The sequence below is a fragment of the Dendrobates tinctorius genome, unplaced genomic scaffold (genome assembly GCF_039654945.1).
Source record: "Dendrobates tinctorius isolate UK_male_01 unplaced genomic scaffold, ASM3965494v1 ptg000111l, whole genome shotgun sequence".
In the NCBI taxonomy this organism is placed as follows: domain Eukaryota; kingdom Metazoa; phylum Chordata; class Amphibia; order Anura; family Dendrobatidae; genus Dendrobates; species Dendrobates tinctorius.
Window position 1 is genome coordinate 37453134 of NW_027361779.1, and position 24367 is coordinate 37477500.

General features: G+C 47.0%; 1 protein-coding gene across 3 annotated transcripts in view; it reads right to left on the minus strand.

Moving 5' to 3' along the window:
• Positions 1 to 24367, minus strand: part of DOP1A (DOP1 leucine zipper like protein A) — a 120468-nt gene that overhangs the window by 5077 nt on the left and 91024 nt on the right. For all 3 annotated transcript variants that reach the window (XM_073589669.1, XM_073589670.1, XM_073589667.1), the window contains 10 exons: positions 18278 to 18382; positions 17858 to 17924; positions 16077 to 16221; positions 13510 to 13589; positions 13319 to 13428; positions 1450 to 1599; positions 1075 to 1136; positions 658 to 810; positions 300 to 436; positions 126 to 181 (listed from right to left, as the gene is read on the minus strand). In XM_073589669.1, coding sequence (XP_073445770.1) covers positions 126 to 181; positions 300 to 436; positions 658 to 810; positions 1075 to 1136; positions 1450 to 1599; positions 13319 to 13428; positions 13510 to 13589; positions 16077 to 16221; positions 17858 to 17924; positions 18278 to 18382 — 1065 coding nt within the window. The remainder of the gene's footprint in view (positions 1 to 125; positions 182 to 299; positions 437 to 657; positions 811 to 1074; positions 1137 to 1449; positions 1600 to 13318; positions 13429 to 13509; positions 13590 to 16076; positions 16222 to 17857; positions 17925 to 18277; positions 18383 to 24367) is intronic.

The window sequence follows — 24367 nt, forward strand, 5'->3', positions numbered from 1 at the left end:
TGCGGATAAATCAGAGGTGCTAGTTAGGACATCCTGTTTTCAATGTACTAAGGTTTGGGTAATCTCCTGTGTTAAGAAGGGATGTATACAGGAAATGTCTGCTACTCTCTGAAGACAGAGCCTACCTGGTGATATCTTCATCCGCTGTAAGCTCCTGCTCCATTAACAGACATACTTGTACCTGGTAAGACACAGAACTAGCGTCACTATGTGAAATCTCACTTGATAGCTACTTAATTTGTATAATGAACGAACAAACCAAGAGTAATGTACACATGAGAAAAGCACGAAGCACTCACCAGCTCAGTGATCATGGTTGGCCACAATGAGGTGAGGTGTTGGGGGGACATTCTTAAGAGCAGCACTCGGAAAAACAGGAACACCTGGGAATGTAGAGTGGGCACTTGTGGCAACCGCAGGCTCTCTACTAACCTTTCTAAAAAGCAGAGACACAACACAGGTTCACGTAAGGGGAAGTGCTTTATGTTTCAATGACTGTACATATAAGCATACAAGGTCGTTTCCATATCTCCCATAGACTTGTGTAGGAGAGGAGGCTAGCTCATTGACAAAGGATCTTTGCATTTCATCTAGTCCTCTGTTCTGCATTATAATGCCTTATTTTATGATGCTCAGTGGATAACATTGCCGACTCACCTTGTATATCAGGTAGGAATTTCTGGTATTGGTCAATCTCACTACTGAAGATGGCAAAGGCCAGTCTCTTCAAAAGCATGGCCCTCTGCTCCAGCTCCGCGTCACGGTTAGTGAAGAGACTGAGAGAACTGCTCTGAGCGACAGCTACTCTAGCTGAGAGAGAGCACAACGACATGAACATTACACTAATCTCCCACAGACACATGACGAACATTACAATTCAGAATGTGCAGGTAAACTAGGGGTTACAGGGGAATGAAATCTCTTAGGTGCTGACAGCCCTCCTGACTTTCCTATCCACATTACCCCTTGGTTAGTCCCCATCTGCCACAGTCGGCGAGTTTGACTGACTTACTGATTATGGATGGGGGTTTTGAAAGTGAAAAAAAAAAAAAGTTCAAAAAAAGGAAAACTTACTCATTAGGTCACGGAATGTGGTTTTGTCATGTGTCATCAGATGGTCCATGATGGCCCTCCAGCTGTAGAACAAGGGGAAAAATTGGTTATTCTCGCATATCAGGATTAACTTCTGGAGTAGTCTAGAAAGAGTAACCATCAGGATTAACTTCTGGAGTAGTCTAGAAACAGTAACCAAACAGGACATTAAATAACCAGCCAAACACAGAGAAATTCAAAATAGAGGATTGCATACAATTGTGTATGTATAAAGATCTCCTCATAGATCAATAAAACAGTTGTTTAACATATTATTATATACACAAACACGCATACATATACACACAATAATGTGATTGTCACAAGCACATTCTCAGGAGGAGAGCTGGGTCTTACTGACTAACACAGGAGCCATCCATCTGGAAGAAGTTGTGATCCATGAAGAGATCAAACGCTTCCTTCTTCCATGTGCGTCTGGTGTACTGGTAACCACTGAGACTGCTCAGCAGCTGCACACAGGCTCGATAGCTGGGAGCATTATGAGCACTGCAAAGGAGAAAACACAGCTTACACTACAGCATTGCCAAACATGAGCTTCATTGGTTACATGGAAAACCACTGGCTGGTTTATATACATTGAAATTAAGAGTGGAAATACATGGTGGCTCAGTGGTTAGCACTGTCACTGTGCAGCGCTGGGGTCCTGGGTTCAAATCCCATCAAGGACAACATCTGCAAGGAGTTTGTATGTTCTCCCTGTGTTTGGGTTTCCTCCTACACTTTAGGGTATGTTCACACTGGGTGTTTTTGCTGCGTTTTTTTTATGCTAATTTTCAACTGCTTTTTACAGTACCAGCAAAGCCTATGAGACTTCAGAAATCTCATGCATGTACCCGTACATACTTGTATATAAGCCGACTCGAGTATAAGCCGACCCCCCTAATTTTGTCACAAAAAACTGGAAAAACTTATTGACTCGCGTATAAGCCTAGGGTGCACAGTGAGTGGCCCCAGTTATACTGCACAGTGAGTGGCCCCAGATAATGCTGCACAGTGAATGGCCCCAGATAATGCTGCACAGTGAGTGGCCCCAGATAATGCTGCACAGTGAGTGGCCCCAGTTATACTGCACAGTGAGTGGCCCCAGATAATGCTGCACAGTGAGTGGCCCCAGATAATGCTGCACAGTGAGTGGCCCCAGATAATGCTGCACAGTGAGTGGCCCCAGATAATGCTGCACAGTGAGTGGCCCCAGATAATGCTGCACAGTGAGTGGCCCCAGTTAAAGCTGCACAGTGAGTGGCCCCAGTTATGCTGCACAGTGAGTGGCCCCAGATAATGCTGCACAGTGAGTGGCCCCAGATAATGCTGCACAGTGAGTGGCCCCAGTTAAAGCTGCACAGTGAGTGGCCCCAGATAATGCTGCACAGTGAGTGGCCCCAGATAATGCTGCACAGTGAGTGGCCCCAGATAATGCTGCACAGTGAGTGGCCCCAGATAATGCTGCACAGTGAGTGGCCCCAGATAATGCTGCACAGTGAGTGGCCCCAGTTAAAGCTGCACAGTGAGTGGCCCCAGTTATGCTGCACAGTGAGTGGCCCCAGATAATGCTGCACAGTGAGTGGCCCCAGATAATGCTGCACATTGAGTGGCCCCAGTTAAAGCTGCACAGTGAGTGGCCCCAGATAATGCTGCACAGTGAGTGGCCCCAGATAATGCTGCACAGTGAGTGGCCCCAGATAATGCTGCACAGTGAGTGGCCCCAACATGTTGCTGCTGCTGCCTCCGTTACAAAAAAACAAAAAACTGTATACTCACCTCCGTCGCGGGCCGCTGCTCATTTAGCGTTGCCGGCTCTGTAGTGATTGTTCAGGCAGAGGGCGCATACTAACTACGTCATTGCGCCCTCTGACCTGAATGTCACTGCAGAGGAAGCAAGACAGCAGAGCAGCGGTGGAACAGGGGACAGGTGAATATGGCTCCCCCCGTTCATACTCACCCCCACCTGGCGCTCGTCTCTGCAGCCCCCCTGCTTATTCCATGTTCTCGGCGGCGCTGCTCTTCCTGCTTCAGCGGTCACGTGGTACCGCTCATTAAACTCATGTACATGTTCATATTCATGACTTTAATGAGCGGTACCACGTGACCGCTGAAGCAGGAAGAGCAGGGGTGCCGAGAACATGGAACAAGCAGGGGGGGTTACAGAGACGAGCCAGGAGGGGGTGAGTATGATCTCGAACACCCCCGCCGATCCCCCCCTGTATATGACTCGTGTATAAGCCGAGAGGGGGACTTTCAGCCCCAAAAATGGGCTGAAAATCTTGGCTTATACACGAGTATATACGGCACATTGATTTTTTGTGTCATCAAGATTTTGTGTTTTGCTGCTTTTTTTGGACATTGAAAGAAGGGACATGCTCTTTGTTTTTTCAGCGTTTTTCACCCATTGGCTTGAATGGGTGTTGCAAAAATGCAGCAAAAACGTAGGTATCATTATTTGCAGTGTTTTTTCTGCAGAAAAAGTCATGGAGATTAGCATGGACAAAAACACAAAAAATGCACCAAATCCGCACCAAAAAAATGCACCAAAACCTGCATTTTTGCCGCAGCTGCTTTCCTGCCAAACCAGGTTTTACTGCAGAAAAAAAAAGCAGCAAAAACACCCTTTGTGAACTTACCCTTAACCCCTTACCTACATTGGACGTACTATTCCGTCCATGTGACCTGGGACCTAAGTCCCATGGACGGAATAGTACGTCTAGTGAGATCAGCGGCGCTCACGTGGTGAGCGCCGCTGATCGCGGCCGGGTGTCAGCTGATTATCACAGCTGACACCCGGCACAATGTGTCAGGGGCGGCCACAGACCGCCCCGACACGTTAACCCCTTGCACACTGCGATCGAACACGATCGCGGTGTACCGGGGGTTAAAGGGAAGCATCGGCAGGGAGGGGGCTCCCTCCGTGCTTCCCTGAGCCCCCCACAGCAGCGCAATGTGCAGCGCTGCTGCGTGGGGCTCTTTCCCTACAGGTCCCCGGATCCAAGATGGCAACGGGGACCTTCGGGGGCCTGTAGGGAGCTGACTTCCTCAGTGCCTGCAAAGCGCAGGCAAGGAGGAAGCCTGTGCACTGCCTGTGACAGATTGCTGATCTGTCACAGTGATCTGTGATGTGACAGATCAGCGATCTGTCACAGGACAGTGATGTCCCCCCTGGGACAACCGAATAAAAAGTTAAAAAAAAAAGTGTCAAAATAATTAAAAAAAACAATCGCTAAATAAATTAGAAAAAAAAAATATTCCCAAATAAATTCATTTTTTTTTAAATAAAAAAAACCCAAATCAATGGAAGTACACATATTTGGTATTGCCGCGTCCGTAACGACCTGCCCTGTAAAACTGTCCCATTAGTTAACCCCTTTAGCGAACCCCTTAAAAATTAGAACTAAAAAACGAAGCAAAAAATAATGATTTATTATCATACCGCCGTACAAAAAGTGCAATAACGCGCGATCAAAAAGACGCATATAAATATCCATGGTACCGCTGAAAATGAGCCACCATACAGCGTCATCAGCGAAAAATAAAAAAGTTATAGCTCGCAGAAAAAAGCGATGCAAAAATAAAATAGTTTTCATTGCATAAAAGCGCCAAAACATAAAAAAATGACATAAATGAGGTATCGATGTAACCGTACTAACCTGAAGAATAAAACTGCTTTATCAATTTCACCGCACGCAGCAACAGTGTAAACGCACCCCCCAAAAGAAATTCATGAAACGCTGGTTTTTGTTCATTCTGCGTCCCAAAAATCGGAATAAAAAGCGATCAAAAAATGTCACGTGCCCGAAAATGACACCAATAAAAACGTTAACTCGTCCCGCAAAAAATAAGACCTCACATGACTCTGTGGGTCTAAATACGGAAAAATTATAGCTCTCAATATGTGGTGATGCAAAAACTATTTTTACAATAAAAAGCGTCTTTTAGCGTGTGACAGCTGCCAAACATAAAAACCGATATATAGTAAATCAAACCCCCCTTTATCACCCCCTTAGTTAGGGAAAAATAATAAAATTAAAAGAAAATATATTTATTTCCATTTTCCCATTAGGGTTAGGCCTAGGGTTAGGGCTAGAATTAGGGCTGAGATTAGGGTTAGGGGTATGTTGGGGAACATCAGGTGCTCTCCAAATGCAACATGGTGTCGGATCTCAATTCCGGCCAAATCTGCGTTGAAAAAGTCAAATGGTGCTCCTTCTCTTCCAAGCTCTGCCATGTGCCCAAACAGTGTTTTACCCCCACATATAGGGTATCAGCCTACTCAGGACAAATTGCAAAACAACTTTTGGGGTCCAATTTCTCCTGTTACCCTTAGGAAAATAAAAAATTGGGGGCAAAAATATCATTTCTGTGGAAAAAAATGATTTTTTTATTTTCACGCCCGGGCGTTATAAACTTCTGTGAATCACTTGGGGGTTCAAAGTGCTTGTGAAAAAAGAAGGAAACTGAGGACTAAGAGCACTACACGTGTTCGAAACGCGTCCAGTTATCTAGGACATTCCTTTCTCCAGTATACACTGGTTATCAAGCAGCTTATTACCTTTTAATTTGTTTCAATAAAGATTTTGGATTTTATCTCCGGAGCTGGATGCCTTCTTTTTTCACAAGTACCTGACGTCAAGAAGAGACGCTTCCTTGCTCGGATAGAACTACTCATGTGCGGTGTGGACATCACTATAAGGGTGAGCTGAATCAACTTTTTTCGGTTCAAAGTGCTCACCACACATCTAGATAAGTTCCGTGGGGGGTCTAGTTTCCAAAATGGGGTCACTTGTGGGGAGTTTCAATAGTTTAGGTACATCAGGGGCTCTCCAAACGCACATGACACCGGCAGACCATTCCATCAAAGTCTGCATTCCAAAACGTCACTACTTCCCTTCCGAGCCCCGACGTGTGCCCATACAGTAGTTTTCTCCCACATATGAGGTATCAGCATACTCCGGACAAATTGGACAACAACTTTTGGGGTCCAATTTCTCCTTGTACCCTTGGGAAAATAAAAAAATTTGGGGACTAATTGATCATGTTTGTGGAAAAAATACGATTTTTTTATATTCATGCCCAGGCATTATAAACTTCTGTGAAGGCCTTGGGGGTTCAAAGTTCTCACCACACATCTAGATAAGTTACTTGGGGGGGGGGGGGTCTAGTTTCCAAAATGGTGTAATTTGTGGGGGGTTTCCACTATTTTGGTAAATCAGGGGCTTCCAAATGCGACATGGTGTCCGATCTCAATTCCAGCCAAAAAGTCAAGTGGCGCTGCTTCCCTTCCGAGCTCTGCCATGCGCCCAAATAGTGGTTTACCCCCACATGTGGGGTATCAGCGTACTCAGGACAAATGGCACAATAACTTTTAGGGTCCTGTTACCCTTGGGAAAATAAAAATTGGGGGTGAAAAGATTTTTGTGGAAAAAATATGATTTTTTAATTGTACCGCTGTACGTTATAGACTTCTGTGAAGTCTTTGTGGGTTGAAAGTTCTCACCACATATCTAGATAAGTTCCTTGGGGGGTCTAGTTTCCAAAATGGGGTCACTTGTGGGGGGTTTCCACTGTTTAGGTACATCAGGGGCTCTCCAAACGCGACATGGCGTCCGATCTGAATTCCAGCCAATTTTGCATTGAAAGTCAAACTGCGCTCCTTCCCTTCTGAGCTCTGCCATGTGCCGAAACAGTGGTTTCCCCCCACATATCAGGTATCAGCGTACTCAGGACAAATTGCACAATAACTTTTGCAGTCCAATTTCTCCTGTTACCCTTGGTAAAATAAAAAAAAATTGAACCTGAAGTATTTTTTTTGGTGAAAAAAGTTAAATGTTCATTTTTTTTTAAATATTCAAAAAATTCCTGTGACGCACCTAAAGGGTTAATAAACTTCTTGAATGTGGTTTTGAGCACCTTAAGGGGTGCAGTTTTGAGAATGGTGTCACTTTTGGGTATTTTCTATCATATAGACCCCTCAACGTGGCTTCAAATGTGATGTGGTCCATAAAAATAAAATGGTGTTGCAAAAATGAGAAATCGCTGGTCAATGTTTTAACCCTTATAACTTCCTAACAAAAAAAAATTTTGGTTCCAAAATTGTGCTGATGTAAAGTAAACATGTGGGAAATGTTACTTATCAAGTTTTTTTGTGCTGTATCTGTGTTTAAGGGCATAAAAATTCAAAGTTGGAAAATTGCAAAATTTTAAAAATTTTCGCCAAATTTCCATTTTTTTCACAAATAAACGCAAGTTATTTGAATGAAATTTTACCACTAACATGAAGTACAATATGTCATGAGAAAACAATGTCAGAATCACCGGGATCCATGGAAGCGTTTCAGAGTTATTACCTCATAAAGGGACAGTGGGCAGAATTGTAAAAATTGGCCCGGGAGTTAACGCGCAAACCACCCTTGGTAGTGAAGGGGTTAAAGACATACTGATAGGGAATGTAGACTGTGAGCCCTAATGGGGACAGTGATTATAATGTACGTACAGCGCTGTGGAATTAATATAAAAGTGAGTAAAATAAAGGCATAACAGGTGGGAAAAATTAAAAAAAAAAAAGACAATAATATTTATCTGAAGTCATAAGTAAGTTATGTTATTATACTCATGTCTCTCTCTCTCTCTCCTCCAGAAGCACAAGGGAGAAAATTCACAAATCTGCACACCAAGAACGCATTACAATCCGTAGTAAATCCACATCAATTCCGCATGAAATCCGCAAGTGTTTTCAGCTGCGTTTCCTGCCAAAAGATGCGGATTTTGTGCAGAAACATGGATTTTTGTGATAACTCACCGTAAAATCCTTTTCTCCGAGACGCTCATTGGGAGACACAGATACTGTGGGTGTATGCTTCTGCCGCTAGGAGGCTGACACTAAGTGAAAAAAGAGGTTAGCTCCTCCTTTGCCGTATACAGCCTCGCCCCTATTGCGGGCGGAAATCAGTTTGGTGCCAAAGCAGTAGGACGACAACAAAATCAGCCTTAATACAGGTACAACATGTCCAAAACACCACCCTTATATCAAATTAGTAAATGCATTTAAATTTAAACAAAACAAGAGCCAACTGGCTAATAGGGTGGGTGCCGTGTCCCCCAATGAGCGTCTCGGAGAAAAGGATTTTACGGTGAATTATCACAAAAATCCATGTTTCTCCTTCGCCTCATTGGGGGACACAAGATATTGTGGGACGTCCTAAAGCAGTCCCTGGGTGGGAGATTGACTCACCGATCCAAGCTACATGCACCTCTTGCTTAAAGGTGCGCCACCGCTGCTAGGAGAATCCTTCTACCCAGGCTCGCATCCGTCGAGGCCTGAGCATGGATATTATAATGTTTTGGCAAATGTGTGCAGGCTGGACCAGGTTGCTGCCTTGCAAACATGTTCCGTCGAAGCCTGGTGCCGAAGCGCCCAAGAGGCGCCCACTGCCCGAGTAGAGAGCGCTCTGATCCCTGCTGGAATTGGCGTGCCTCTAATGCGGCAGGACTCCTGAATAGTCAAACGAATCCATCTGGCTATGGTCGATTTTGAGGCAGCGAGTCCCTTCCTGCGCCCTTCGGGGAGCATGAATAGCGTGTCCGTCTGAGGAAAGGGAGCCGTCCTTGACACGTACCTCCTGAGGGCTCTTACCAGGTCTAACGTGTGAAGAGCCTTTTCCAAACGATGCACCGATGCTGGACAAAATGAAGGCAAGACAACATCTTCATTAATGTGAAAAGAGGACATGACTTTCGGCAGAAAAGGAGGGGCTGGTCTGAGCATCACTTTATCCCTATGGAAAGTGAGGAACGGGGCTTGGCAAGATAGGGCTGCCAGTTCTGAAACCCGCCAGATAGAAGTGATGGCCACTAAGACCACCACTTTCCAGGAAAGGTACCTCAAGGAGATATCCTGAAGCGGTTCAAATGGAGCTTCCTGCAGAACACTTTAGACCAGGTTAAGGTCCCAAGCATCTATAGGCGCCTTATAGGGAGGTACCAAGTGGGAGACTCCCTGGATGAAAGTCTTCACCTGCAGATTGGTAGCAATTCTGCGCTGGAACAGGACGGATAAGGCCGATATTTGTCTCCTGAGGGAAATTGGGACTAAGCCTGAGCCTAGGCCCGACTGCAGAAAAGTCTAGATGTTGGGGATCGAGAATCTCAGAGGAGAAACACCGCGGCCTCGACACCAAGCAAAGAACACCTTCCAGGTGTGGTGGTAATTTCGTGCTGAAGCAGGCTTCCGGGCGCTAATCATTGTAGCAACCACCTTGCTCCCGAACCCTGCCTGGGCTAGAATCCAAGATTCAACGGCCATGCCATCAAACACAGGGCCCCTGAGTTCGGGTGGCACATTGGCCCTTGAGAAAGTAGATCTGGGCGCTCTGGCAGGCGACAAGGAACGTCAGCGAGCAGCTGCATTGGATCTGCGTACCACGCTCGACGGGGCCAGTCTGGGTCCAGCAGAATCGCCGGGACCCCTTCCGTCTTGATCTTCTTGATGACCCTCGGAAGTAGTGGCAGCGGGGGACATAGATATGGGAGGCAAAACTAGTTCCATGGCAGAACCAATGCGCCACAGCGATTGCCTGCGGGTCCCTGGCCCGAGCGACATATGTGGGCACCTTGGCGTTCACCCTGGATGCCATCAGGTCCACATCCGGAGTTCCCCACAGCTGACAAATCTGCCGGAAGACTTTGGGATGTTGAGACCACTCTCCGGACGTAAGACCCTGCCGACTGAGAAAGTCTTCCGCCCAATTTTCCACGCCCAGGATGTGGACAGCCGAAATCACCGAGTGGTTTGCTTCGACCCACTGCAGAACGTGCCCCACCTCGCGCATGGTTGCTATGCTGCGGGTGCCCCCTTGGTGATTTAGGTAAGCCACCGCCGTGGCGTTGTCCGACTGAATCCGGACAGGGCGGCCTGCTAGAAAGTGAAGACACTTTTGCAGCGCAAGCTGAATTGCTCGTATCTCCAGTAAGTTGATCGGGAGGCGTGCCGCCTGTGGCGACCACCATCCCTGGGTCGTGTGGTGGCGAAACACCGCTCCCCAGCCGAGGAGACTGGCGTCGGTTGTCATCACCAACCAATGGTTTTGGGGGAAAGGTTTCCCCTAGTTCAGAGAGGAACCGGTTAACCACCATCCGAGAGACTGCCTGACCTGAAAGGACAGTCGGCACTGCCGATCGAGGGTGAAGGGATTCTTGTCCCAAGCTGACAAAAGGGAGTGCTGCAGGGGGCGAAGATGGAACTGGGCGAACGGTACCGCTTCCATTGCTGCCACCATTTTCCCTAGACTCCTCATCCCGGATCGGATGGTATGAGGGACTGGTTGCCGAAGTGTCCGGACTCCCTGCCGGAGCGCTAGCACCTTTTCCTGAGGGAGAATTACCAACCCTCGGCGAGTGTCGAGAATCATTCCTAGGAAGGAGATCTTTTGAGCTGGCACAAGGGATGACTTCTTCGTATTGACCAACCACCCTAAGCGAGCAAGAGTATCTAGCGTGATGTTGACATTTTCCTTGCATGCCCGCAAGGAAGGGCCTTTGACCAAGAGGTCGTCCAGATAAGGCAAGACGACTATGCCTCGAGAATGCAGTATGGCCATGACAACTGCCATAACCTTTGTGAACACTCTGGGAGCTGTGGCTAGCCCGAAGGGTAGTGCTACGAACTGAAAATGTAGATTGCTGATGGCGAAGCGTAGAAACCTCTGATGAGGAGGAAAAATGGGAATATACAGATATGCGTCCAGAATATCTATTGAGGCCAAGTATTCTCCCTGCTCCATGGCCGATATGACTGACTGGAGAGACTCGATCCGGAAATGACTGATCCTGATGAATTTGTTCAGAAGCTTCAGGTCCAAAACAGGCCTGACAGACCTGTCCTTTTTGGGAACCGCAAAAAGGTTGGAATAGAACCCCTGATTTTTTTTGTGTTCCGGCCCTGGAACAATGACTCCGTTGTGCTGGAGCGATTTGATAGCTCCCAATAGAGCCCTTGCCTGGGCATCCACTCTGGTAAGCCGGGAAAGAAAAAACCGTCCTGGCGGGTATCTGACAAATTCTATTTTGTAACCTGAGGCCACCAATTCCTTTACCCATGCGTCGTGAGGGACATTGGACCAGACGTGGAAAAACCAGAGTAGGCGGCCGCCCACCTTGCCGGTGTCGTCTGGTAAAGGCCTCGAGTCATTTGGCCAACGATCTTTGGGATCTGGATCCCCTCGACCTGGGCTGCTGAGTACGCAATCTCCCCAATGGGTTGGCTCTATATGAGACCTGCCGCTCCCTATCATGGTTGGGGCAGCCTGAGGCGGAGGAATTGGCCGCTGTAGTCCACCCGGTGTTGCGAAAGGCCCGAAAACGTGCCTGAAACGGGTGACGAAAATGCGGTTTTACCCTCTGTTGAGGGAGAAACCTGCTCTTCCCTCCTGTGGAGTCAGAAATAAGTTGATCCAACTTCTCCCCAAATAGGCGGCCGCACTGATTAGGCAGGGAAGTCAAAGACTTCTTAGAGGAAGAATCGGCTCGCCATGTCCTTAACCATAGGGCTCTTCTGATCGAAATTGCATTAGCGGCATCAAGTGCCGAACAATTGGCCGCACCCAAAGACGCATTGATTACATAGTCTCCGGGGATCGCCATCTGACCTGCGACCTCCAAAATCTCTGCAGGTAGATCTTGCTCCTACGTGACCTTGTTTAATGTTTCTGACCATGATATCATAGCCTTGGCTACCCAAGTTGCTGCGAACGAGGGAGCGAGTGCTGACCCTGACTCCTCATATACTGAGCGAGCTAAGCTCTCTATAAGGCGATATATGGGATCCTTAATCGAGGAAACACTAGGGACGGATAGCAGGGTCTTAGTGGCTAGGCGCGAAACTGGAGGATCCACCATCGGGGATTCCATCCATCTTTTACGGAGGTCCGGAGCAACCGGATACCTTGTTTCGAGTGCCTTTTGACCCGAGAAAACGCCTGTCTGGACGTTCTCTGTGCCGCTGCACTATGTCCTCAAACTCCGGGTGAGAGGAAAAAATTCTGTGCGGGTGCTTCACTCGCTTAAATGCCACTTTATGCCCCTTAGCCGCTGCGGGATCATCCTCAATCCCCAGGCTCTGATTGACGCAATCTGAGGTCTGCTCGCTATCAACCACTGGTGACGGGGAGCGAGAAGCAGATGGACTGGGCGACACCGTGCGGATTCGTTTTTTCCGGGTCAGCCTGGAGTGAGAGGCTGGAGGCTTTTGTGAGGTGGAAGTTCCCTCTAAGGCCAGCGAACCATCGTCCCTGCCCCTATCTGGGGCTTGAAGGGACTCTATTGCTCTCGTAAATGACGCCATGGACTGTGACAGTGATCTGGCCCACTCTGGGGGATTTGACACATTGGTCACGGTCGCAGGGGAGGGCTCCTGAGCGCGTTCGGAGTCGCAGGCTTCGCATAATCGCTTGCTCTGCGCCCGCGGAAACGCAGCTCGACAAGAGATGCATGCAGCGTAAAAGAACGTGTGTGTCTTTGCCTTTTCGGACATACTGTATCTGTCCGCTGCTGGGGATGTGGGGAGGAGGTAGCACCTCATTTTCCCTGTAGCGTGGCCTCTCAGGCAGCACTTACCCCAGTCCTGCGCCCCCCCCCCGTTCTGGCTGCTTCCTTCAAATCGCGCGCCACCACCTGTGGGAGTGAGCCAGTATGTAAAACCGCTCTAGGGGCTGTGCTTCCGCTCTGCGGCTCAAAAGCCGGGGCCTAAATTTCTTCGCCGCAGCCCAGTGCGGGGCGCCATAAGTGACACGCGGCTCACTTTCCCCTACCCGACCGGGGGTACACAAAAAACATGGCGCCACTAACTGCGCCTGACGGATCCAGCCACCCTCAGCCTTGCATGGCCGGTGGCTTCCGCCGGCTGGGGGCTCCAACCCTGAGATATTCGCAGGAGCCCTCCCAGACCCTCTCCTCACCGATGATCCTCTTCAGCCTGAGCGCAGGTATGTGAGGAGGAGCTAACCTTTTTTTCACTTAGTGTTAGCCTCCTAGCGGAAGAAGCATACACCCACAGTATCTGTGTCCCCCAATGAGGCAAAGGAGAAAATTCCACAGACTAATCTGCAACGTGTCCACATACCCCAACAATTGCAACAGGTACGTAATAATTATTATTTTTATTGTGTTAAAAAATGGAAAATAATGCCTTAAACAAAAAGACAAAAATGACGACTACTGTTACCTGTGGTTCCGTAAATAGGGCACCACATAATGCATTATATTGACGAGTAACGGGATGACCTTCTCCTTTTCATCGCTGTAGAACACCATGTCGAGTAAATGAGCAAGAACCTGGTAAGCATACAAAGCCAAGAATAAGCCCAAGTTATGTACATGATACTGTAATAATGGGACTTACAGGTGACCTCTTACCTCCGCTAGTAAGGTGAGGGCATGTACGCTGTACACCGAAGGGGTGATATGTGAGATCTCTATAGCCGGAGACAGAATATCTACGGAAGAGGAGGAGCATGGTAAAAAGTCTGTCCTTATACATGGCATTAATAATCCTAATACTCCCTATGAAAACGCAATATTAGGTAGTACTTTTTAGGCCGGCTTTACATTTGCGGTTGAGTCTGCAGTGTTTGATGCACTTACATCGGCATACCTATCTTTAACATGCGGTACGTAGGGACATGTGTTTGTATACATTCTGGTGCGTTTGCATACGGTTGTGTCATTTCGCGGTATGCAGCGGGGCGTGGCGAATGCATCGTGTTGCAATTTTTGCAGCGTCAAATATCAGCAGTCATCCGCATGCGGATGATTGCGATGACGTGCGTAAAAAAAACGCATCACTGGCTATGATAACGCAAGCGTACGCAACGACGTGCCTACGCTTCGCGTATGCAAGAATTTACATAAAGACACGCCCATTGGGCGTGGCTTGTGTAAATTCAAAATTTGCCAGGAAATAGCATTTGCCTATCGTCCGCAATCACATGCATGCGTTTGCGGACGATACGCTGCGGACTCAACCGCAAATGTGAACTTAGTCTTAGTATGAGCACACAAGTCGCACATCTTTCTGACACATTATATTATGCTTTTGGGACAATATATATTTTTAAGCTAAACGTATGCATTTTGGGTTAAAAATCTAAACTGCAATGGGGTTTCAGTAAAAATATTGTCCGTTTTGGCTTTTACAGTCTGCTGGCTGACACATTATTCAGCTTTTGATGTGGTTATAAATCAGCTGAGAGGTCAGAAAAAGATAAAGTAGGTACAAATAGTTACAAACTAATCAGACTGTGCTCATCCCAAACTTGGCCCTTTCCTGGATCTCATCATACCTAACAGACAGGACCATTCAGCGTCTCTGACTCGCATATCACCTCCTCACAGCGCCCCTTATCTATCGGAGTCCTGCAAGGTTCAGTCCTAGAGCCCCTGCTCTTCCCTATTTACACCTTCGGCCTCGGACAGCTCATAGAATCTCACGGCTTTCAGAATCACCTGTATGCTGATGACCACACAGATCTACATCTCTGGACCAGATATCACCACCCTACTAACCAGAATCCCTCAAAGTCTGTCTATTTCATCCTTCTTCTCTGCTAGATTTCTGAAACTTAATATGGACAAAAACAGACCCCCCCCCCCCCCGGGGACCTATCCATTAAAGTAAATGGCGGCTCACTCTCCCCAGTCCCACAAGCTCGCTGCCTCTGGGTTATGCTTGACTCTGATCTCTCCTTCAAACCACATATCCAAGCGCTTTCCACTTACCGCTGACTTCAACTCAAAAATATTTCCTGCATCCGTACACTCCCCAACTAAGAATCTGCAAAAACCCTAGTCCATGCCCTCATCATCTCCCACCTTGACTACTGCAACCTCCTGCTCTGTGGCCTCCCCTCGAACACTCTCGCACCCCTCCAATGTATTCTAAACTCTGCTGCCCGACTAATCTACTTAAATCCCCGCTATTCCCAGGCCTCTCTCCTCTGTCAATCCCTTCACTGGCTCCCCAGACTCCAGTTCAAAATCCTAACCAAGACATACAAAGCCATCCACAACCTGAGTCCTCCATACATCTGTGACCTAGTCTCCAGGAACTTAACCTGCACGCAACCTCTGATCCTCACACATACAAGATTTCTCCTGCACATCACCCCTACTCTGGAACTCTCAACCACAACATATCGCACCTCTTCCGACAATCCTACAACCTACAGTAACCACCGATCGACTAAACCACTGGACGACCAGCTCTACCCTCGCCTACTGTATCCTCATCCATCCCCTGTAGATTGTGAGCCCTCACGGGCTGGATCTTCTCTCCTCCTGTACCTGTCGTGACTTGTATTGTTTAAAATTACTGTACTTGTATTTATTATGTACATCCCTCCTCACATGTAAAGCGCCATGGAATAAATGGCGCTATAATAATTTGTTGTGGAGGTAGAGATTTAACTCTTTACTTTCAGATTTGTAGAATGACAAACTTTTTTTTGTTAGCCATATAATTCTATTAATTATCCATGCTTTTATAATACAATACAATAAAACCTTTTAAAAAACAAGAATGAACTCACTGACAGATTCTCCGTTAACGCATTCTGCAGCAAGCCATAGACAGTGCAATATTGAGGTTATAGAAGGCAAACAATGCAAAATGTGTAATAGAGGTCAATTGCAAAAATTATTTTTAGCTCCAAATACATGCAATTAAAGTGAAAGGAAAAAAAATCCCTGAAAATGGACAATTCCTTTAAGGTGGGCTAATGAAAAGCCCTATAAAGTGGTTCTCCAGACACTGCACAGCTCCATACAAATATCCCCAATGTGAATATCTGCTTGTGTTATTTTTGTTGGTGACATATCCCAGTCTCCAAATTCCCATACTTTTATGGAAACCTCACGCACATTACAGCAGATCATTTCTTCTCCCGCTAAGTCTTAAGGTCACCTCTACTTAAGATAAACCATACCTTCTACATCAGATTCCAGAGTCGGCCCATCTACAGTTATCTTAGGTGAAGGTTTCACTTCAAGGTTTCTTCTTAACCAGGTTGTTTGCTCTAATGATGATCCAGCAACTGCGCCAATAGCATCTACAATTTTATGAGTAACATCCTAAAGGAAAATCAGGAAGGGCACCATGAGCGACTGATAATAAAGCTACTATTCAAACTGCACACTACACATCAACTCAGCTCTTAAAGGGAATCTATCACTAGGTTTTGCTACACAATCTGAGAGCATCATGATATAGGGATAGAGACCCTGATTCCAGTGATGTATCACTTACTGGGGCTGCATGCTGCAGTTTTGATAAAATCACAGCTTTATTTGCTGCAGATCTGCCAGAACACTGTAAAACCCCTCCAACTTTCTGCCTACACACAGGGTACACAGAAAAAAGCTGCCAATCAGTGGCGGGGACGGGGCTATAAAAAACTCATGAATATTGAGGATTACATGGCAGCAGGTTCACTAATCTCATATTTCATGGTAATTATAAGTATCCTGGAGATGTAAAGATGCGGAGTGTTTAATGTTACTAATGTTCGAGGTCTATAGTTATGCTGCATTTCTTGGTGGTCTATTGTAGAATATTGGGGTAATCTTTTAACTCTTTAGATTAAAGCAAGTAGGGATTCGTACCTACTGATCTAATGCACAGTATATTAGGGGGCAGAACCAAAAAATACATGGCATTATATACCATACTGTGCTGTACTGATTTACCGTGCTGTTCATGATTACACATAAATCTGGCCAATCAAGGATTGCATCATGTGTGTACCTTATAGCCCTGTTTCTCCTGCTCAGCACTGATCACACAGATCATTGTCGGCAGAGAGAGAGACAGACAGTTGTCTCAGTGATCGCTTTATGATGATTTAAGGGGGTTGTCCAGCCTTTGGGTACAAGTAAGCAGTCACTCTAGACTTGTGAGCTGTCTGGATCTTCTGGTGACGGGAGCGGGTGGTCAAGTATGTGATTTGCATACGCCCAGCCACATACGCACATTTGCATACGCCCAGCCACATCAGCGTGTACGGCGGTTTCCAAGGTAAACAGCGGGTATCCAAGAGCCGCGGCTCCTGGATACCCGATGATTACATTAGAAACCAGCGTTGCTGATCGCTGGTCTCTCGATGCGTGCTGGCCAGCGGGAGACCAGCGATCAAAAAATGGCCCAGGCCGATCGAGCATGATCAGCGATACCTGGCAGGGGGGCCGGTCGCTGATCCCCGTCACACACAGCGATCTCACTGGCAAGATCGCCGTGGCGTCACAAAATCAGCGATCTCGCTAGTGTGTGACGGGGCCTTAAGTAGCACCTAATTTTTAGTAAGATGCTATCCTCTTGAAAAGTGTGCCTTGTAGTCAGAAGAATGTGTTACTTTGTACCTAGTTCACAATCTGCCGAAATCTCACAGCATCCCATTGCACCCGGTCTACAAATGAGAAGCAGGTCCTGGGGAACCGGGCAGGTAGGAGGCCATTCACAGCTCTCATTTGGTGACCACAGAATACTTTTGTGGTCACAGAATTTTTTCCGCTTATCTCAGATAAATGTATAATGACCTATAACTAGCCATTTCTGAATTCCAGCTTTATTCTTCAGAATCTCATCGAGCTTTCAGTCAACTCAATTATTTTCAGATTTTGGAAGGAGATAAACGATAAAAGAACTAATTTATTTTTTCCCTACAAAATAAGATTCAGAAAGTTTCAAACCATTTTAACTGTTCTTCATTACCTGAAGATCCCTCTGGTCTTTCTTGTTATCTAAAGTGGGGTTTTTCATAATAAACTCATTCAAAACCCTAAAATACCAAGTGAATAAAAAAAAAAAAAATAGGTCAATAATACTGATTCATATAAACATCAAAAAGTCGTGTTTTCTAGTAGTGGTATCTTTTTTCTACAATGCTATCCGGTTGACTTTGCATCACAGGACGTGTAGATGCCTGCAGCTAATCAATGGCTATGATGAGACATCACTGTGACCAGTGATTGACTGCAGTGGTCACGTTTTAATTCATCTATATCTGTTCTAACCTCCAACTATGAGCTACATTAGAAAATTATGATAAAGCACAGTCCTTTTTCAATGGCATTTATATGGTTATCTCATCTTTGGAACAAAGAAGTGGTCATATAGTAATAAATGTATTACCCAAGTATCAGGAATTGCCCTGGAGCTGGAATGTTCAGCTGGATGGACTCTTTCAGAAGAGCAAGAAAAGAAGCCCAGCTATCCACAAGATTAGACACAGGAACTCTGCAACAACACCAATAAAATACTGAAATATACACTTTATAGAAGTTTGTACGTGTTGTACAAGGCTACGTACAAATGCTAACATGCCGGTAATGATTCCCATCTGATATAACACAATAGAACTAGCTACGGCTTAAGCTGCATTGTAACAACTGTCCTTAAAGGGGGTTTCCCATGAACTAACTACATTTTAATTAATACATCATGGAATAATAATACCTTTTGGAGGTGTCAAAATAAAATGTTCCTGTGCTGAGATAATCTTATACACGTGCCTCCCCTGCTGTGTGCTGTGCAATGGCTGTGTCTGACCGTACAGGGACATGGTTTGATCATACCACAGCTCCTGGGCAGGGGAGGAAGCAATAGAGAGTATACATACATTACAGCATGGGAACACGGAGGCAGCTGTTTTCTGTGAGGTAAAACAATGATTTTAACCCCTTCACTACCAAGGGTGGTTTGCACGTTAACTCCCGGGCCAATTTTTACAATTCTGACCACTGTCCCTTTATGAGGTAATAACTCTGGAACGCTTCCATGGATCTTGGTGATTCTGATATTGTTTTCTCGTGACATATTGTACTTCATGTTAGTGGTAAAATTTCATTCAAATAAATTGTGTTTATTTGTGGGAAAAAACAGAAATTTGGCGAAAATTTCGCAGTTTTCCAACTTTGAATTTTTATGCCCTTAAATCACAGAGATACAGCACACAAAAAACTTAATAAGTAACATTTCCCACATGTTTACTTTACATCAGCACAATTTTGGAACCAAAATTTTTTTTTTGTTAGGAAGTTATAAGGGTTAAAAGTTGACCAGCGATTTCTCATTTTGGCAACACCATTTTATTTTTACGGACCACATCACATTTGAAGCCACTTTGAGGGGTCTATATGATAGAAAATACCCAAAGGTGACACCATTCTAAAAACTGCACCCCTTAAGGTGCTCAAAACCACATTCAAGAAGTTTATTAACCCTTCAGGTGCTTCACAGGAATTTTTTGAATATTTAAAAAAAAAAAAAAAAAAAATGAACATTTAACCTTTTTTCACAAAAAAAATACTTCAGGTTCAATTTTTTTTATTTTACCAAGGGTAACAGGAGAAATTGTACTGCAAAAATTATTGTGCAATTTGTCCTGAGTACGCCGATACCTGATATGTGGGGGGAACCCATGTTTTGGTGCATGGCAGAGCTCAGAAGGGAAGGAGCGCCGTTTGACTTTTTCAATGCAAAATTGGCTGGAATTCAGATCGGACGTCATGTCACGTTTGGAGAGCCCCTGATGTACCTAAACAGTGGAAACCCCCCACAAGTGACCCCATTTTGGAAACTAGACCCCCCAAGGAACTTATCTAGATATGTGGTGAGAACTTTGAACCCACAAGGGCTTCACAGAAGTTTAACACGTAAAGTGGTACAATTAAAAAATCATATTTTTTCCACAAAAATGATCTTTTCACCCACAATTTTTATTTTCCCAAAGGTAACAGGACCCTAAAAGTTATTGTGCATTTTGTCCTGAGTACGCCGATACCCCACATGTGGGTGTAAATGACTATTTGGGCGCATGGCAGAGCTCAGACGGAAAGCAGCGCCATTTTGACTTTTTTGGCTGGAATGGAGATCGGACACCATGTCGCGTTTGGAAAGCCCCTGATGTACCAAAACAGTGGAAACCCCCCACAAATGACACCATTTTGGAAACTAGACCCCCCAAGGAATTTATCTAGATGTGTGGTGAGCACTTTGAACCCCCCAGTGCTTCACAGAAGATTATAATGCCCGGGCGTGAAAATAAAAAAATCGTATTTTTTCCACAAACATGATCTTTTAGTCCCCATTTTTTTTTATTTTCCCAAGGGTAACAGGAGAAATTGGACCCCAAAAGTTGTTGTCCAATTTGTCCTGAGTACGCTGATACCTCATATGTGGGAGAAACATGGATTTTTTTGAGTACTCACCGTAAAATCCTTTTCTCCGAGACGCTCATTGGGGGACACAGGTACTGTGGGTGTATGCTACCGCCATCTGGAGGCTGGCACTAGGCAAACAACACAAGGTTAGCTCCTCCCCCGCCGTATACACCCTCGCCCTGATAACGGGCGGAAGCCAGTTTAGTGCAAAAGCAGTAGAACAATAACAATCAGTCTTAATGCAGAAAACAATATGTCTGGCAAAGAGAAAACCACCCTGACATTCACCAACGAAATACACATTAATTGAATAAACTAGAGCCAACTTGGCTAACAGGGTGGGTGCTGTGTCCCCCAATGAGTGTCTCGGAGAAAAGGATTTTACGGTGAGTACTCACAAAAATCCATGTTTCTCCTTCGTCTCATTGGGGGACACAAGTACTGTGGGACGTCCTAAAGCAGTCCCTGGGTGGGAGATTAACTCACCGATCTAAGCTGCATGCACCTCTTTGTTCAAAGGTGCACCACTGCTGCATGGAGAATCCTTCTACCCAGGCTCACATCCGCTGAGGCCTGAGTAGGATACTGTAATGTTTAGTAAATGTGTGCAGGCTGGACCAGGTCGCTGCCTTGCATACCTGTTCCACCGAAGCCTGATGCCGAAGCGCCCAAGAGGCGCCCATTGCCCGAGTAGAGTGCGCTTTGATACCTGATGGAACTGGCGCCCCTCTGATGCGATAGGCCTCCTGAATAGTTAAACTGATCCATCTGGCTATGGTCACTTTTAAGGCCGCGAGTCCCCTCCTGTGCCCCTCAGGGAGCACAAACAGGGTATCCGTCTGGCGAAAAGGTGCCGTCCGCGACATGTACCTCCTGAGTGCTCTCACCAGGTCTAAGGTGTGAAGAGCTTTCTCCACGCGATGCACCGGTGACAGAATGAGGGCAAGACAATATCCTCATTGATGTGAAAAGAGGACACCACCTTCGGTAGAAAGGGGGGAGCTGGTCTAAGCACCACCTTATCCTTGTGGAAAGCGAGAAAAGGTGCTCGGCAAGACAGAGCCGCCAACTCAGACACTCGTCTCACGGAGGTAATGGCTACCAAAAATACCACTTTCCAAGAGAGGAATGATAAAGAAATATCCTGTAGCGGCTCAAAAGGAGCTTCTTGCAGGACACTCAGGACCAGGTTAAGGTCCCAGGTGCCAATTGGCGCCTTAAAGGGAGGTACTAAATGAGACACTCCCTGGATGAAAGTCCTCACCTGCATATTAGTAGCAATCATCCGCTGGAAAAGGACAGACAATGCCGATATCTGTCTCTTAAGAGAGCTCGGGGCCAGCCCCGAGTCTAGACCTGATTGAAGAAAGGCCAAGATGTTGGGAATAGAGAATGTCAGGGGCGAACAACCCCGATCTCGACACCAAGTGAAGAAAATTTTCCAGGTGTGGTGGTAGATTTTCACCGAGGTCGGTTTCCTGGCGCTAACCATTATAGCGACCACCTCACGCTCGAACCCTGCTTGCGTTAGAATCCAAGATTCAATGGCCATGCCGTCAAACACAGGGCTCCTGAGTTCGGGTGGAAGATCGGTCCCTGGTGCAGTAGATCTGGGTGCTCTGGCAGTCGCCATGGGACGTCGGTGAGCAGTCGCACAAGATCTGCGTGCTACGCCCGTCGGGGCCAGTCTGGTGCCAGCAGAATTGCTGGGACCCCCTCTGTTTTGATCTTCCTGACAACCCTCGGAAGCAACGGCAACGGGGGAAACAGATATGGAAAGCGAAACTGGTTCCATGGTAGGACCAACGCATCCACCCTGAACGCTCATGGGTCCTGTGACCGAGCGACGAACACAGGCACCTTGGTGTTGATTCTGGACGCCATCAGATCCACATCCGGTATTCCCCACCGTTGGCAAATTTTCTGGAAGACCTCGGGGTGCAGGGCCCATTCCCCAGCCACGACCTCTTGTCGGCTGAGGAAGTCCGCTGCCCAATTTTCTATACCTGGGATGTAGACTGCCGATATTACGGACCGGTTCTTCTCGGCCCAATGAAGCACATGTGCTATCTCGAGCATGGTGGCCCTGCTGCGCGTGCCCCCTTGATGATTTACATAAGCCACCGCCATGGCGTTGTCTGACTGTATCCGAACGGGCTGTCCTGCTAGGAGGTGCTGAAAATGCTGTAGCGCCTGCCAGATCACTCGTATCTTCAACAAGTTGATAGGGAGACAAACTTCCTGTTGCGACCACTGGCCCTGGGCCGTGTGGTGGCGAAAAACTGCTCCCCAGCCGAGACTGGCGTCGGTTGTGACCACTAGCCAGTGGTCTGGGGGAAACAGTTTTCCCTGAAGAAGGGAGGATCTGGTCGTCCACCACTCTAGTGATTGCCTGACTTGAGAGGATAGCCGGCACCGCTGATCGAGGGTGAACGGGTTCTTGTCCCATGCTGACGAGAGCGTGCTGTAGGGGTCGAAGATGAAATTGGGTAAATGGAATCGCTTCCATTGCTGCCACCATCTTCCCTAGTATCCTCATCCCAAAGCGAATGGTGTGAGGGACCGGCTGCTGAAGCTTCTGGACTCCTTGCCGGAGCGCTAGGGCTTTGTTTTGAGGGAGAATTACCAACCCTTGGGAGGTATCGAAGATCATTCCTAGAAAAGCAATCCTCCGAGCTGGGACCAGAGATGATTTCTTACTGTTGACCAACCAACCATTTCCTTGCATGCCCAAAATGAGGGACCCTTCACCAAGAGGTCGTCTAAGTATGGCAAGACGACTATGCCCCGCGAGTGTAAGACGGCCATCACGACTGCCATTACCTTTGTGAACACTCTGGGTGCGGTGGCTATCCCGAATGGGAGTGCTGCGAATTGAAAGTGTCGACCATTGATGGCGAACCGAAAAAACTTTTGATGCGGAAGAAAAATGAGAACGTGCAGGTAGGCATCCTGGATGTCGATCGAGGCTAAGTATTCTCCCTGCTCCATGGCTGATAGAACGGAGAGATTCCATCCTGAAATGTTTGACTCTGATGAACCTGTTTAGGAGCTTCAGGTCCAAAACCGGTCTGACTGTCCCGTCCTTTTTGGGAACCGCGAACAGATTGGAATAAAAACCCTGAGCTTTTTCGTGCTCTGGCACGGGAACAATGACTCCGTTGTTTTGGAGTGAATTGATGGCCCCTAGCAGCGCCTTTGCCCGGGACTTCACCTTGGGAAGTTGGGAGAGAAAAAACAGTGTTGGAGGGTACCTGATAAACTCTATTTTGTACCCTGAAGTCACCAGTTCCACCACCCATAAGTCGTGTGCTACCTCGGCCCAGATATGGTGAAAAAAGAGCAGGCGGCCGCCCACCCTGCTGATGTCGCCTACCAAAGGCTCCGAGTCATTTGGCTGAGGGTCTTTGAGCCTTGGCTCCTCTCGTCCTGGGCTGGCGAGTGCGCATCCTTCCCACCGGAATGGGTCTATATGCGACCTGTCGCTCCCTATCCTGGTTGGAGTGAGGTGGGCCGGCCGAACTGGCTGCTGCCAACTATCCGGTGTTGCGAAAGGCTCGAAAACGTGTCGGGACCTGGCGAAAAGGCTGTTTCGCCTTTTGCTGCGGGAGGAAGCTGCTTTTCCCTCCTGTCGCGTCGGAGATGAGCTGATCCAACTTCTCCCCGAACAGGCGGCCTCCCTGATAGGGCAAGGAAGTCAAGGACTTCTTGGAAATTGAATCGGCTCGCCAAGTTCTCAACCAGAGGGCCCTCCTAATGGCTACCACGTTGGCGGCTGCAAATGCCGCACAATTAGCCGCATCCAAAGAAGCATTAAGTAGTCTCCAGCCATAGCAATCTGACTTGCGACCTCAGACACCTCCGCAGGTAATCCCCATCCTGCAAGGCGTTATTCAAAGATTCTGACCATGACATCATGGCCTTGGCTACCCACATCGCCGTGAACGAGGGGGAGAGCACCGACCCTGATGCCTCAAAAACTGATCGCGCCAAACTCTCAATGAGCCGATCCATGGGGTCCTTAATGGACGAGCCGCTAGGCACCGACAACAAGGACTTC